This window comes from Zootoca vivipara, chromosome Z1 (assembly GCF_965207765.1).
Source record: "Zootoca vivipara chromosome Z1, rZooViv2.hap1.1, whole genome shotgun sequence".
Lineage (NCBI taxonomy): Eukaryota > Metazoa > Chordata > Lepidosauria > Squamata > Lacertidae > Zootoca > Zootoca vivipara.
The window spans coordinates 37,835,903-37,848,645 of NC_142583.1; the positions used below are offsets into that span (position 1 = coordinate 37,835,903).

General features: G+C 42.4%; 1 protein-coding gene across 4 annotated transcripts in view; it reads right to left on the reverse strand.

The window, feature by feature from the left end:
* ARHGAP10 (Rho GTPase activating protein 10) overlaps nt 1–12,743 on the reverse strand; it is a 105,219-nt gene that overhangs the window by 18,143 nt on the left and 74,333 nt on the right. For all 4 annotated transcript variants that reach the window (XR_015947722.1, XM_060278644.2, XM_060278647.2 and 1 more), the window contains 2 exons: nt 7,485–7,635; nt 945–1,104 (listed from right to left, as the gene is read on the reverse strand). Coding sequence is in view for 3 of the 4 variants with exons in the window: in XM_060278644.2 (XP_060134627.2) it covers nt 945–1,104; nt 7,485–7,635 (311 nt within the window). In the remaining variant the exon portion in view is untranslated. The remainder of the gene's footprint in view (nt 1–944; nt 1,105–7,484; nt 7,636–12,743) is intronic.

The following is a 12,743-nucleotide window of genomic DNA, read 5'->3' on the forward strand; positions in this document are numbered from 1 at the left end:
CACTTTCCCAAATGCAAAACAAACCTAGGGCCAAGCGTTTCCCCACTTTATGTGCACAAAGAACTGAAAAAGAGTTTGGAAAAGTAGGTGGGGGAGCAACTTTACTAAGCTGGTGTGTGTGTGTGTGTGTGTGTGTGTGTGTGTGTGTGTGAGAGAGAGAGAGAGAGAGAGAGAGAGAGAGAGAGAGAGAGTTGGTGGGAACTGCACAGACTGCCTGCACCTCTGAACTGTTTTGCCAAGAAGGAAGGCAGGGAGGAACAGGGATATGGTGAGTTCTGCTGGGATTCCTTTCATACAAGGCCACTATTGTTCTCTAAAATGGTCCAACCTCATTTCAGATGCTGTTGGCTAATATACTATACAACAATCAGAACTTGCACCATAAGTGTTTATTTTTTGTAAGTGTACCTTATAAGAGACACCATGCATTACAAGTGTTTGTCTTGGGTTTGCATGTTGTTTAGGGTTTTTGGGGGCGGGGGCTGTTGTTGCTTTCCATATTAACTTTTGGTATCTTTTAAATTGTGCTGTGATTTATGTGGAAACTGTTTAATTTGGTTGTGTAGTTTTTGATGTTTTATTTATTGCTTATGACTACTTTGCTATGTTTGTAACTATGTATTTTTTCATGTTGTAAGCCGTTTCGTGTTGTAAACCGCCTTGAGCATGGTTTTAACTATGGAAAGGCAGTATATAAATATAATTGTGTGTGTGTGTGTGTGTGTGTGTGTGTGTCTGTCTTGCAACATGGGCTTTAATAATCAAACGTAACATGATCAGCTACACTATCGTCAAGCTTTTCCTTTTATTTTCATTAGAAAGAACAGAAAATCTGCTTCCAAAAAAGATTTTAGAATTAGGAAAACATTGCTTTCCAATTTCTTTAGGGTTTGTGAACACAAGAAATCAGTATGCTGGGAAATTTTGAAATGATGAATACTTACAGACTGGTTGTCCCGTCTGCTATGTCACCACTGTCAGCTACAAGTTGATTTTTCTCTGCCTCTGGAGGGCTGCTGGGGGCAGCAGTCGTAGGAGACTGAGAAGACAAGGAATCCATGCTACCAGTGGGGGTGCATTCTTTTGGAGGGCTAAGACTGTCACCTGAAGAATGAGCAAGAAATATAGATACTGAAATATATAGAAAGGACACTAAAAGAAGGCAAAACACAACACACAGAATACTTGCACTGAACCCTAGGACTCTTTCTGAAACAGATTCTAGTGAATGACCTACGACCCTGGCTTAGAATCGGCTTCGGGCCAAATGTAAATTTAACTATTCACGAAACCCCTGTTCACTAAACCTGGAGGAAAATCACGTTAGCACATGCCACTTACATAACTGTGGCATCATCTGAAGAAATAGGAGTGATGTTCATAATGGCTGTCACTAAACAACTATTTGTTCCATATTTATATCCCTTACCCCAGCACCAATCTTCTTGGTAATTTCCAAGAAACACAGTAACTTTGTGACTACTTACAATAACACAAAACAAAACACACCAATGGGGGGGGTGATCTGAAGATGTCACCCTAGAGTAGCTGATAATCAAAATTAGCTTGTACTTCAAGGTAACTTTGAGGAGCAGAACAATAGTTTCTGAAATGCTGCATTCAATTTCCAGCCTAATCACACTATGGCACACCAGATCCATTACTTTGCTTTTGTGCATCATACGCTCTGAGCTGCTGATTTTTAGATGCTGCAGTTCACATTTGCATGGCATGACAAGAGCTCTTGTAGTAAATTAGATTGTGTGATATTCCGACAACTAATTTGCAGGTACACATGTCACAATACGAAACATATTCTAGGAGATTAAGCAGCAATACAGTAATCTTTTAGAGTAATTTGCTCATTATTATTTTTTCCAACACAGAGATTAATATTCATGTCTTAAATTCATGTTAATGTGCAAATGGCAGCACAAGATTGCTTTTTTTCATCCTGGAAACGCACACTGGAAACAAAGAGCTGCATTCTAACTACCATGTGTGGAAGACAGCTCGTGGAAGACAACTGTCAGAAAAGAGACCAGGCCAAAAATGGATGCATAACAGACCACTTTATTTCCAAGAAAAAAATCTAAAACAGCAGCATAGGTGGCTGCCTCAGTGCCACCTATAGGGGTATAGCGGCTGAAACTCTTTATTAGTTGTCTTATCCTGCCCCCTAGAAAAGTCTCTCTAAAGGGATTGGGGGACTCAAAGTAAGATGGGGTACAGATGGCTGAGAAGGGAGGAATGGTCTAAAATCTGGTGGTGCCATTTATCACATAGTGCGATTTATGTGATTCCCTTCTCTCCTGGTCCAGCTGCCCACATGCCACACCCCACATTGTTAATCCTTGAAAGGATTTTCACCGGCGGGGTGTGTGTGTGTGTGTGTGTGTGTGAAGGGAGAGGTGACTGGAAAGCCTCCTTGTGTGAGCTTCCTTCTGCTCACAGCAGCATCAGATTTAGGGCACTGTGGGCTGTTACCCCCCACAGGGCGCCAAGACGAAGGGGCACAAAACAATAACAATAAAAACCTATATTTATATGGACACCTAGTGAAAGTACCAAAAGGAATCATTGCGAAGAGAAGAAATATTTGAGGGGTGGGCACCAAAATTTGTCCTTGCTCAGGGCGCCATATTACCGAAGTCCGCCCTTGGATCCAGTATATCTGAAGGAGCATCTCCACCCCCATCGTTCTGCCCGGACACTGAGGTCCAGCACCGAGGGCCTTCTGGCGGTTCCCTCACTGCGAGAAGCAAAGCTACAGGGAACCAGGCAGAGGGCCTTCTGGGTAGTGGCACCTGCCCTGTGGAACGCCCTCCCACCAGATGTCAAAGAGAATACCACCAGACTTTTAGAAGACATCTGAAGGCAGCTCTGTTTCGGGAAGCTTTTAATGTTTGTTGGATTACTGCATTTTAATATTTTGTTGGAAGCCGCCCAGAGTGGCTGAGGAAGCCCAGCCAGATGGGCAGGATATAAATAGTCTATTATTATTATCATCATCATCCAGCTCAATGAAACTAGCACCCAAGGCCCCATTCCAGCAAGGGAGAGCAGTCTTCCACATGCACTGCCATTATGATAGTAATCCAGCACCACATCTTCTGATGCAGATATAGAGACATTCACCCTACCTGAGGCTACTATGCGTATGACGAGGGTTGCAAGCACTCTTAGTTGAAACAAAGTCCCAATGAATTTAACAGGACTTCAGAGTAGACAGTAACAGGTTGCAGTATTGACACAAGTAGAGCTGGATTGAGACCCTGGTTTTTTGGCTTCAAACAGGGTGGCAGACACTTGTCATTCAACCCTAATTTTCATTAAGCGAAGTATGTAAACGGAATGTAGTCATAACAACGTGAACTTGTGAAAAGCTTTTTTTAAAAAAAAAAATGCAAAATTTCGCAAATTTTCCAGACCAGTGGCAAAAGAGATACAATTGCAGGTTTTGACTGTGCAGGTTTATAGTAATATGTTACAACTGTGAATGTCAGAATCAGCTGCATTGAGATATCTGGATAAGCTTAAGAAAATAAGTCACAGAGTATGAAATTTATGTCCCTTTATTAAGTGACATTATGATGCCAAGAACAAAAACCTCTTCCAAAAGGTCAATGGAAGACAGACAACATGAATTAGATTGAGAAGCAAGAAAGACAAATTAGGTTAGAGTGTCGATACAAGTCAAAGCAAATTAATTTACAGTGTGAAGCAGCATGGTTATATCATAACAGCAGCAGACATCAAAAGGGAAGTCCCTCTCTCTTGCAAAGCATTCTCAAATCCTTCAAAAAACAACAACAACAACAACAACAACAACAACAACAACAACAACAACAGCTGCATAGGGGCTGTACCATTCACTCAATAACCAGCTTGCAATTTAGATCTGGAGAGGAACAACAGCAAAAGCAGATAACTTCTTGTAAATATTTCCTTTGCTACCTTTTTTCCAAAGAGGATTGTCGGAAAGCAACTATGTGTAACTTGGATAGTCATTATGGCAGGAATAAAAACCCTACATTGATTCAGGGGTGCTTGGAGCGTTAGGGGAGGGTTAGTACCACTGGTGAAGGACATGCGGTGCTCCTTCTGGGGTAGTTTGTCCACCTTTGGTCCCAATCCTGCACTCAGCTCTCACCTGTAGCTCCTAGCAGCTCATGCGACAGCAGCCACAACCCAGTGAAATGGTTTCAATTGGCCGGCTTAACCGACTGAGGGTAGCCAATGGGCCTCAAACCTTTGGTGAGTTAGAAACGTCCCTTGCAAGTCTTCGGGCTGAAGAGGGCACCAGGTATCTAATTCCTTCACCAAGACAAAAAATTATTTCCAAATATGGGACTTCGGGGCTTAGTATCTGCAGTACATATTTTAGCTTAATTAGCAATGTATGTTTTTCTTCTTTGATAGGCAAAGCCATGCATGGAAAGAAGGTTCTGTTGCACTTTTCTCCCACCCTTTGTCCATGGGACTCAAAGCAACACAGCATCCCTCAAAGCAATCATCTGAGTCCAGTGAAGTGACCAGGTAGCCATCCGGAGTGGGTGGGTTGCAACCTCTCACTGTATAAGTCCTGTTGCCTGAACAGAACCAGGTAAAAGTCCTGTTCTTGATAGGGAAATTCCCATTCAGCTGTGAAGGTAAAGACCTCACCTTAAAACCATGGCAGAGCTTCAGGTTGCCCTCTTGTATCTGCATATACACATTCCTGCTTGTTCCTCATATACACATCAGCTTCCTGCAGCCAACCATCTATTACCTGATATTCCCATCTCTACCCCAAACTTCTACTTCACAGGAGTACATGGTAACTGAACAGGGGCTGGAAGCTCGGGTGCTAAAACCACTCATTTCCCACAAGAAGAATGCTCTGCCTGTGCCTCGGCAGTTTTTGCTGCTTAGGTGCTTCACAAAGGCACTTGCTTCATCTCCTGAAATGTTAGCCTTGTTTCACTCTAAGGCATGTTTGCTCACTAAGAACCTCTGTTCTATAGTAGGAAGGAATTGCATTACAAGGCAATTGGCTGACTGGAAGGACACCTAGCCACGCCTAGCATCTTCAAATGAAAAGAACCTACAGATGTGCATCCTCCTCCTACGTGAACCTCTCATCGAGGCAGCTAAAAATAAAAGGATCAAGAAATCACAATCTCATCAAGTTGTTGAAGAGAGTTCACAGCAGAGTCACAGATATTGTGCCAGGGTGTTAATTTAGACCTCATAATTAAAATGCCAAGATATGATAGATCCGAGGGTTGCCGTATAAAAAGAAATCAGATACAAGCAGAGAAGGGAGAGGAACGCCATGCTAAATTGAGATTAAAATGGCATGCAGAAGCGCTATCAATTAGAAACACACATCACACATCACACACACACACAATCAAACAGAAAGGTAGGCACACAATCCTGATTATCTTAGACAAGAGGAAAATGACAGTGACTTGTTAAAACAAAGGTATTTCGCGATTTCTTGTAATATTATGCAGTATTACTAATAGCTTTTAGTCTGACCTACTGCCTAAATGGGAAACAAAGCACATGCCCCACTTTGCCTCGGAGCTGTAGAGACCAGAATTCTATTTCAGTAGGGAGGTGCAAGGTTCACTCAGCAAGAGGAAGGGCTATGAATGCTATCACAGTGAGCTGGGTAAGGACATGCAAGGACAGAAGCTGGCTGAGAGGAGTTTCCTTTAAAAAAATGTATGAAGGCTTCAATCTGCTACTCAACTTAGCGGAACTCAGCAAGAATTTCCGCAACTGCTATTAACCATTCTCTGAATGGCAACTGAGAACTTTTAACCTGTTCCTGTTTTAATATTCCTAAACATATTAATAAGCAGGGGTGCCAAGCATGTAGGCTATTTACAGCTCTCAAGGTAAAAGGTAAAGGTAAAGGGACCCCTGACCATTCGGTCCAGTCATGACCGACTCTGGGGTTGCGGCGCTCATCTCGCTTTACTGGCCGAGGGAGCCGGCGTACAGCTTCCGGGTCATGTGGCCAGCATGACTAAGCCGCTTCTGGCGAACCAGAGCAGCGCATGGAAATGCCGTTTACCTTCCCACTAGAGCAGTACCTCTACTTGCACTTTGACGTGCTTTCAAACTGCTAGGTTGGCAGGAGCTCTCAAGGTACTACTGAGCTTTTAGAGCATCCTCAAAATATCTGGAGTTTAACATCATGGTCTAAAAATAGGTCATTGTTTTGAAACTCTTGGTAAACATATGCTGCAAAGCCCACTACCTTAATTCAAAATTAGCTAGCAACTTAAAGACAATGAACCAGTTAGCCTTTAAAGTGCCACAACAATGTTGATGCTGCTGCAGCATAGCTAACCTGCCTAAAATTAATTTAAAATGATAGTTTTGACAAAATCAACACAGAACCGCAGAAAATGATTTTAAAAAATGATTTATGCCACTATAATATACATAGACCAAGCACATACTAATTTCCCACCCAATCTTATATTACAGTGTGCATGTGGGAATTGTGTGTGTTTTTTTAAAACTAAGCACACACAAACATGCCTAATTTTTTTGAGGGCGGGAATCAGCTATTTTAAGACAGAGCGAAAAAGTACAGGAGGCAAGCAATATCATGTGCATCTATATTTTAAAGCTAGCAGTCTGACAGAGTTGTTCTGCATGTGCTTAGAGTTTGTATTCACAACTTTTGTTTGCACCTTTTATTCATCAATAGATGCAGTTGATTTTAATAATTTTATCAATATGCTCCATCTGTCTACATAAATCCTAAAATTAAAAACCCTCTAATTTCATCTCCATGCTAGAAACAATACCATGTACACCAAGCCCATTTTACTTTATATACAGATATAATTCAACAATGATATAGGGTGAAACAAGGCAAAGAGGGTGCAATAATTTAAACATTCAAACACCTGTCAAGAACAGCTCATGTCCACAAAGAAACAAAAATGGGTAAGACCATATGAAAACAACACAAATGCCATCCTTTCTGACTTGCACAACAAGTTGTCCAACACATCCTGCTTTATCTCTTGGTAGTCAACTGTTTAATTACTTGATGGCTAGTAGCTGTCAATATTACTACTATTTGCCAGACTGGATTCTGGTCCAGATTTCAGCATTCAAGTACTGTACATTCATTCTCCTAATTCAAGGAAATCTGCTTAACATTTTGGTTCATATCTTCCGTTTATCTTACAATTTTATAATTGTCGACAGAGGTCAAAGAGATTCAGCTTAAAAGAAAATGAAATCCCTTGTTAAGAGGAATAAGAAAGTTCTCCTGAAGTTCCAGATATATACAGTACCAAGTTATGAGAATGTACTCTCCCTGCCTCCTCTCTCCATTTTCCAATTTAAAAAAAGAGAAAGATAATAGAATTTGTGAAATGGAAAACTACTGTAGATTGCCCTGATGACACAAGATATACTGCAACTCAACTCTGCTGCCAAGATAGAAAATATAATTAACATCTTACTGTCATCCAGCTCAAGACAGAGATTATATACAGCAATGGGCCTCTTATTACGTTGCCCTTGTCTTCTTGATTGTCGTGGTGGGGCATTTGGAGGAGATACCGACACAGGAATTGGCTCAGGGAAAGTGGCATCAGGCAGAGTTTGAAAAATCTGCAAAGAAGAGCACAAAGGGCATTAATTATTTGCTATGAACAGCAACCTGTAAAAATGCAACTGTAAACTATTATCAACTAACATTTGTCTTGGATGCTATTCAGGCATGAAGAAGCCAAAACTATTCTTTGAACACGGGGAGTGTGCCATTATTCTTTTTCAAAAATAAAAAACAAAAACAAATTTATAAATAAGCAAAAATACCATCTACGAATCAACTGTTCTGCAAATCATTTAATCCACAAACCTAAGTATGTGCAGTTGTTCTTGCCAGCTGGCAGGGCCCTTAGAAATAAGATTTATTTATGAATCACAAAAGGCAAGGTCATTGGTTCAAAAATTTCACTGGCCCATATATTTTAGCCAAGTCTTTCATTATAATTCTCAAAACGAATGATAGAAACATGAGACAATAGTCTCTTTATAATTTTGCTTTTAATATGATTTGTGGAATCATGTCTTTAATATGATTCCCCACACCTACCAAGGGGGCAGTTACTAAACTTTCTCAAATTGGATCAAACATACTAACAAGGTGCTCATTTTCAGTAACTGACTGCTAAAACTTTCAACAAATGTCCCCACTGTCTGAAGTTGGCTAATGGCAATGGAGGAGAGGATCTTTTTCAGCTGTTGTATCTTGCCTGTGGGACTCTCTCTGCAGAAAGTAGCACTGACATGAACATATTTTAGGCACCACACGAAGACCTTATTTTCTTAGTCTTCCAAGCTCTGGTGTATAGGGAAATCCCCACTTATGTGGGGGTTCCGTTCCCGGCCCCTGCGCACATCACTGAGTTGCACACAAGTGGGGATAGCCCCATTTCACCCCACTTCCATTCCGCCCCTGTCCCGCCCCCTTTTGTGTGTGCTGATTGCGCACAAGTGGGGAGATCCCTGTATTCTTGCCCAGCTGCAATTGTTTTTATCACTGCCTTTTACTGTGTTTTTATTAGTTATTGTAAACCGCCTTGGAAATGTTGAATTGAGGGGCAATGTTCTTAAATAAATAAAATTAAACCCTTTTGAATTACAGATCCACCCTTACCTACTTGTACTGCCAGCCTTTCGAACCATTTGCAACAAAGCAATAAATACACCTGCTTTTGTTGTGCAGGTACAGGTGGCTAAGCACTTACAAAAGACATCTCATGTCTTCTAGCAAACATAGTAGCAATGACTCTAATTTCAATCAGCCCTTTTGCCATGTGTGATTCCACACACATTGGAGCGCACACACTCTCTCCCTTGTTCTCCATGTGTTGTCACCACAGCGTAATAATGAAATGCTTCACACAAGCATGAGATACAGGTTTGAAAATCCACCTGCAGCCAAGGGACGTACAGCTAATCAGTGTTATGAGTCAAAGGGTTGTAGTTTTTGCTAGGCCATTCTGTCCCCCGCCCCCATATTAGCCCTCTCTTCTGTAGCATACAGACAGATCAACATTTATTTTTATTGCACAGGTGTGTGTGTGTGTGTGTGTGTGTGTGTGTGTGTGTGTGTGTGAGAGAGAGAGAGAGAGAGAGAGAGAGAGAGAGAGAGAGAGAGAGAGAGAGAGAGAAGTATCTGCTGGAAGGGGTCAAAGCAGCTATTAAATGTATGACATTATCAAGTTACTGTTCTCCAATAAAATCAGTGAGGAAAGACGGCATTTTGTCAAGTCTAGGAAGACAGAACTTACATATACATTTTTGTTTCTGCATACACTTGATTAGATAGATTTCTGTTTTTTATTTTATTTTCAGGCGTTTACAAATATTTCATTACATCTCATACTGGTGAATGGAATTTCTTTTAAAAAGCAATTGAAACAAGCAGTCCATGAAGAATAAAATAGAAATACCACAGCACAATGAATTACAAACGTAAGGACAACAAATAAGGCAGCAGGGCGAGGTGCAACAAATAAGTTTATCAAAAACTGTGGGGGTGGGGGTGGGGAAATAGTTCCAATAAAAATCCACATGCCACACTTGGGAAATAATCAGAAAGCAGTGAAACTACTTTGCAAGTCCAAAATGACTGTCCTAATAATAGCTCAGATGCGCCACTATGTTGTACAGTGGAAGAAAAGCACTAGCCTAGCTACTGTGAAGAGCCACGTCATGGTTCCCAAAGGCATCAAAGCAATAACACACAATATTTGACCTTAAAGTACAGAAGATAAAAATAAACACACGTCAGGTCTACTTTGGTATAATCATAGTCCCTGAGCAGCTCAACCTGAAATGCAGCAACAGCAATATCCTGGGACCAACACAAATTTGTAAAACACTAGCTTCCTTATGTGGACTATGCCAATGCCATGTTAACAGAAGAGGTGAGAGTCTCCTTTGGGCCTAGGCCAACCAGGTGCTTCCTGGCATTTTGAACTACAAGTAACATCAGCTCCAGTTCATAGCCCTTGGCTGGGAGGTGGTATTGATTGAGCACTACTCAATCAACAGGTATTGGTTGAGTACTACTGGAACCAGGTCCAATCCACACTGGAGCGTAGGAAAAAACACAAAATACAGTATATACATTCCATATGTCATCTTTGGAACTTATAGAAGTCCCTCAGGTTAGTAAAACCCACACACATTCCAGAACTGAAAAGAGAAAATGATTTTCCAACAATATTTTCAACAGTGAAGGAGATTGCTGCTTTGACTCTGTCTAATTTATATTGCTTCTGCTCGATGCTGTATGGTTTTAGACTGGGTTTGATATGACATTTTACTGACTCTTATTGCTTTAAATGGTTTCGTTTTAATTGTTACAGTTTTGTTAGCTGCCTTGAGAGCCATATCCCAGGAGAAGTGGTATCAATATGAAAAATTAAGAGCTAGCCCACAGAAATGCAAGTCTGGTTTCTACTAAAATTACCAGCAGGGATATGTGTGAAGTTGTTTTACCTATACTGTAGTTCAGTACTTTAAACTGCTCATCCTGTATACATCAAGGATCTCTTGAATTGAAAATTCAATTATTCAAGGATCCTTACTACTGTCTTTCATTAGACACTAATGTAATTTAAATATATCTCATAAATTCCAGGTTTCATTAAATTAGGGCAAACTGAAATAATTTAAACATTATGGAAAAAAATTCCCAAAAAAGCTTGCAGTTCGAGTAGGGAGCCTGTGGCCCTCCAAATGTTGGACTCCCAACTCCTATCAGCCCCAACCAATATAGTCTAGCAGCATCTTGAAGAGGGGATCCCCCAACTTTGTCCTAGAGTATTACTGACTTGCAACATTTCTTAAATTTATGTTTATGTTTAGTGTACTGAACTATAGATATTTTAGCAATCTAGACATAATATTAAAAATCTGCTGCTCATCTTCCTGAAGATCCTGGTGCTTGCAGACCCTTCAGCCACAGTTCATCTTGCCCACCTGCACAATGGCTTGAAATCCACCCCATCCTTTTATTCACACACTCGCACAGCTGTGCCAGTCATCCAAACCAGCCCTGGTTAGAATCCTCAGCTGTTCCTTCTATGCCACGGGTGTCAAACACAAGGCCCGGGGGCCAAATCCGGCCCGCCAGACCTCGTCATGTGGCCCGCCGAGCGCCCCAGCCAGCGGGACCCAGCCGACAAAGCGCCGACAAACAGCTGGGGCCTGAGGGGGGGTGGAAAGGCGGCCGGAGCAGCGCTGCGTGGAGCGCCCTGAGCCACAGCAGGAGAAGGAGGAGGCAGCTTGCCAGGTCAGCGCCCAGCAGCGCCGCACGGAGAGTCCCGAGCCTCTGCGACGCAGCAGTACTCTGTAGCACTTTGAATCCTCCTCCTCCTGCCACGGCTCGGCGCTTGGAAACAGCTGCTGCTGCTGCTGCTGAAGCACAGACAAAGCACCCAGCAGTGCCGCGTGGAGGAGGATTCAAAGTGCTACAGAGCACTGCTGTGTCCCAGAGGCTCGGCACTCTTCATACGGTGCTGCCAGGCACCGACCCGGCAAGCCGCCTCCTCCTCCTCTTGCCTCACCTCCTCCTCCTCCTGCCGCGGCTCAGCCTCATGAACGTGAGCTCTGCAGCGGCTCAGGCTCATGAACGTGCAACTCTGAGGCTTTACGCACTTCTCCTAAAACGGACACCCGCTGCCTCACGCTGCACGGGAAATGCTTTTTGCCCCTGGGTCCCTTCGCGCTCTTTTCTGGCGCTAAATCAAGGCGGCGACCCCCCCCCTTTCTTCCTTCCTCTCTCTCGTTCTTATTCTTTCTTTCCCTCTCCTTCCTTCCTTCTTTATCTATGTCTTCTCTCCGTCTTTCTTTTTCTTTCCTTCTTTATTCCCTTCCTTCTTTCCTACTCTTCTTTCTCTCCCCTCTTTCCTTCCTCTCTCCCTCCTGCTCCCTCTTTTCTTCCTTCCTTCCGTCCTTCCCATCTTTCTTCCTCTCCCTCATTCTTATTCTTTCTTTCCCTCTCTACTTCCTTCCTTCTTTCTCCCTTTCTGTCTTCTCTCCCTCTTTCTTTTTCTTTCCTTCTTTATTCCCTCCCTTCTTTCCTACTCTTCTTTCTCTCCCCTCTTTTCTTCCTTCCTCCCTCCCCTCCCTCTCCCTCTCCCTCTCCTCAGAAACATAGGATGCTGCTTTATACTTCTGGTCCTTAAACCCTGGAGCCAGGAGAGCAGCTCCAGTGAGTCAACCTCAGCCAGTCCCTTTGGTGAAGGGTGGTGGCTCACTGGCAGAACATCTGTCCTGCATGCAGAAGGACCCCAGCATCTCCAGGTACCAGTAGCTCTGCAAAGCTCCTGCATGAAACCCTAGCGAGCCTCCACCACCCAGTGCAGTTACCAAAAATCATTTTTCAATAAATTGTACAATAATTGTACATTTGAATATCTACTTGCCATTATTCTGACTATGTTTCTGCTTTCAGAGCTAGTTATTACTTACATTATTGCAAAAAAACAGTAATAATTGAATGCAGTGACAATAATTTATGATAATAAAGAGTGGACACATAGTCCTACAGATACAACCGGCCCTTTGAGGGTGACCAAACTGCTGATGCGGCCCCCGATGAATTTGAGTTTGACACCCCTGCTCTATGCCTTCAAGTGGTGAATAGGTGAGTAGGTGCCAGGCCACAAAATTAAGGAAAAGAAAAAAGTTTCATGTCT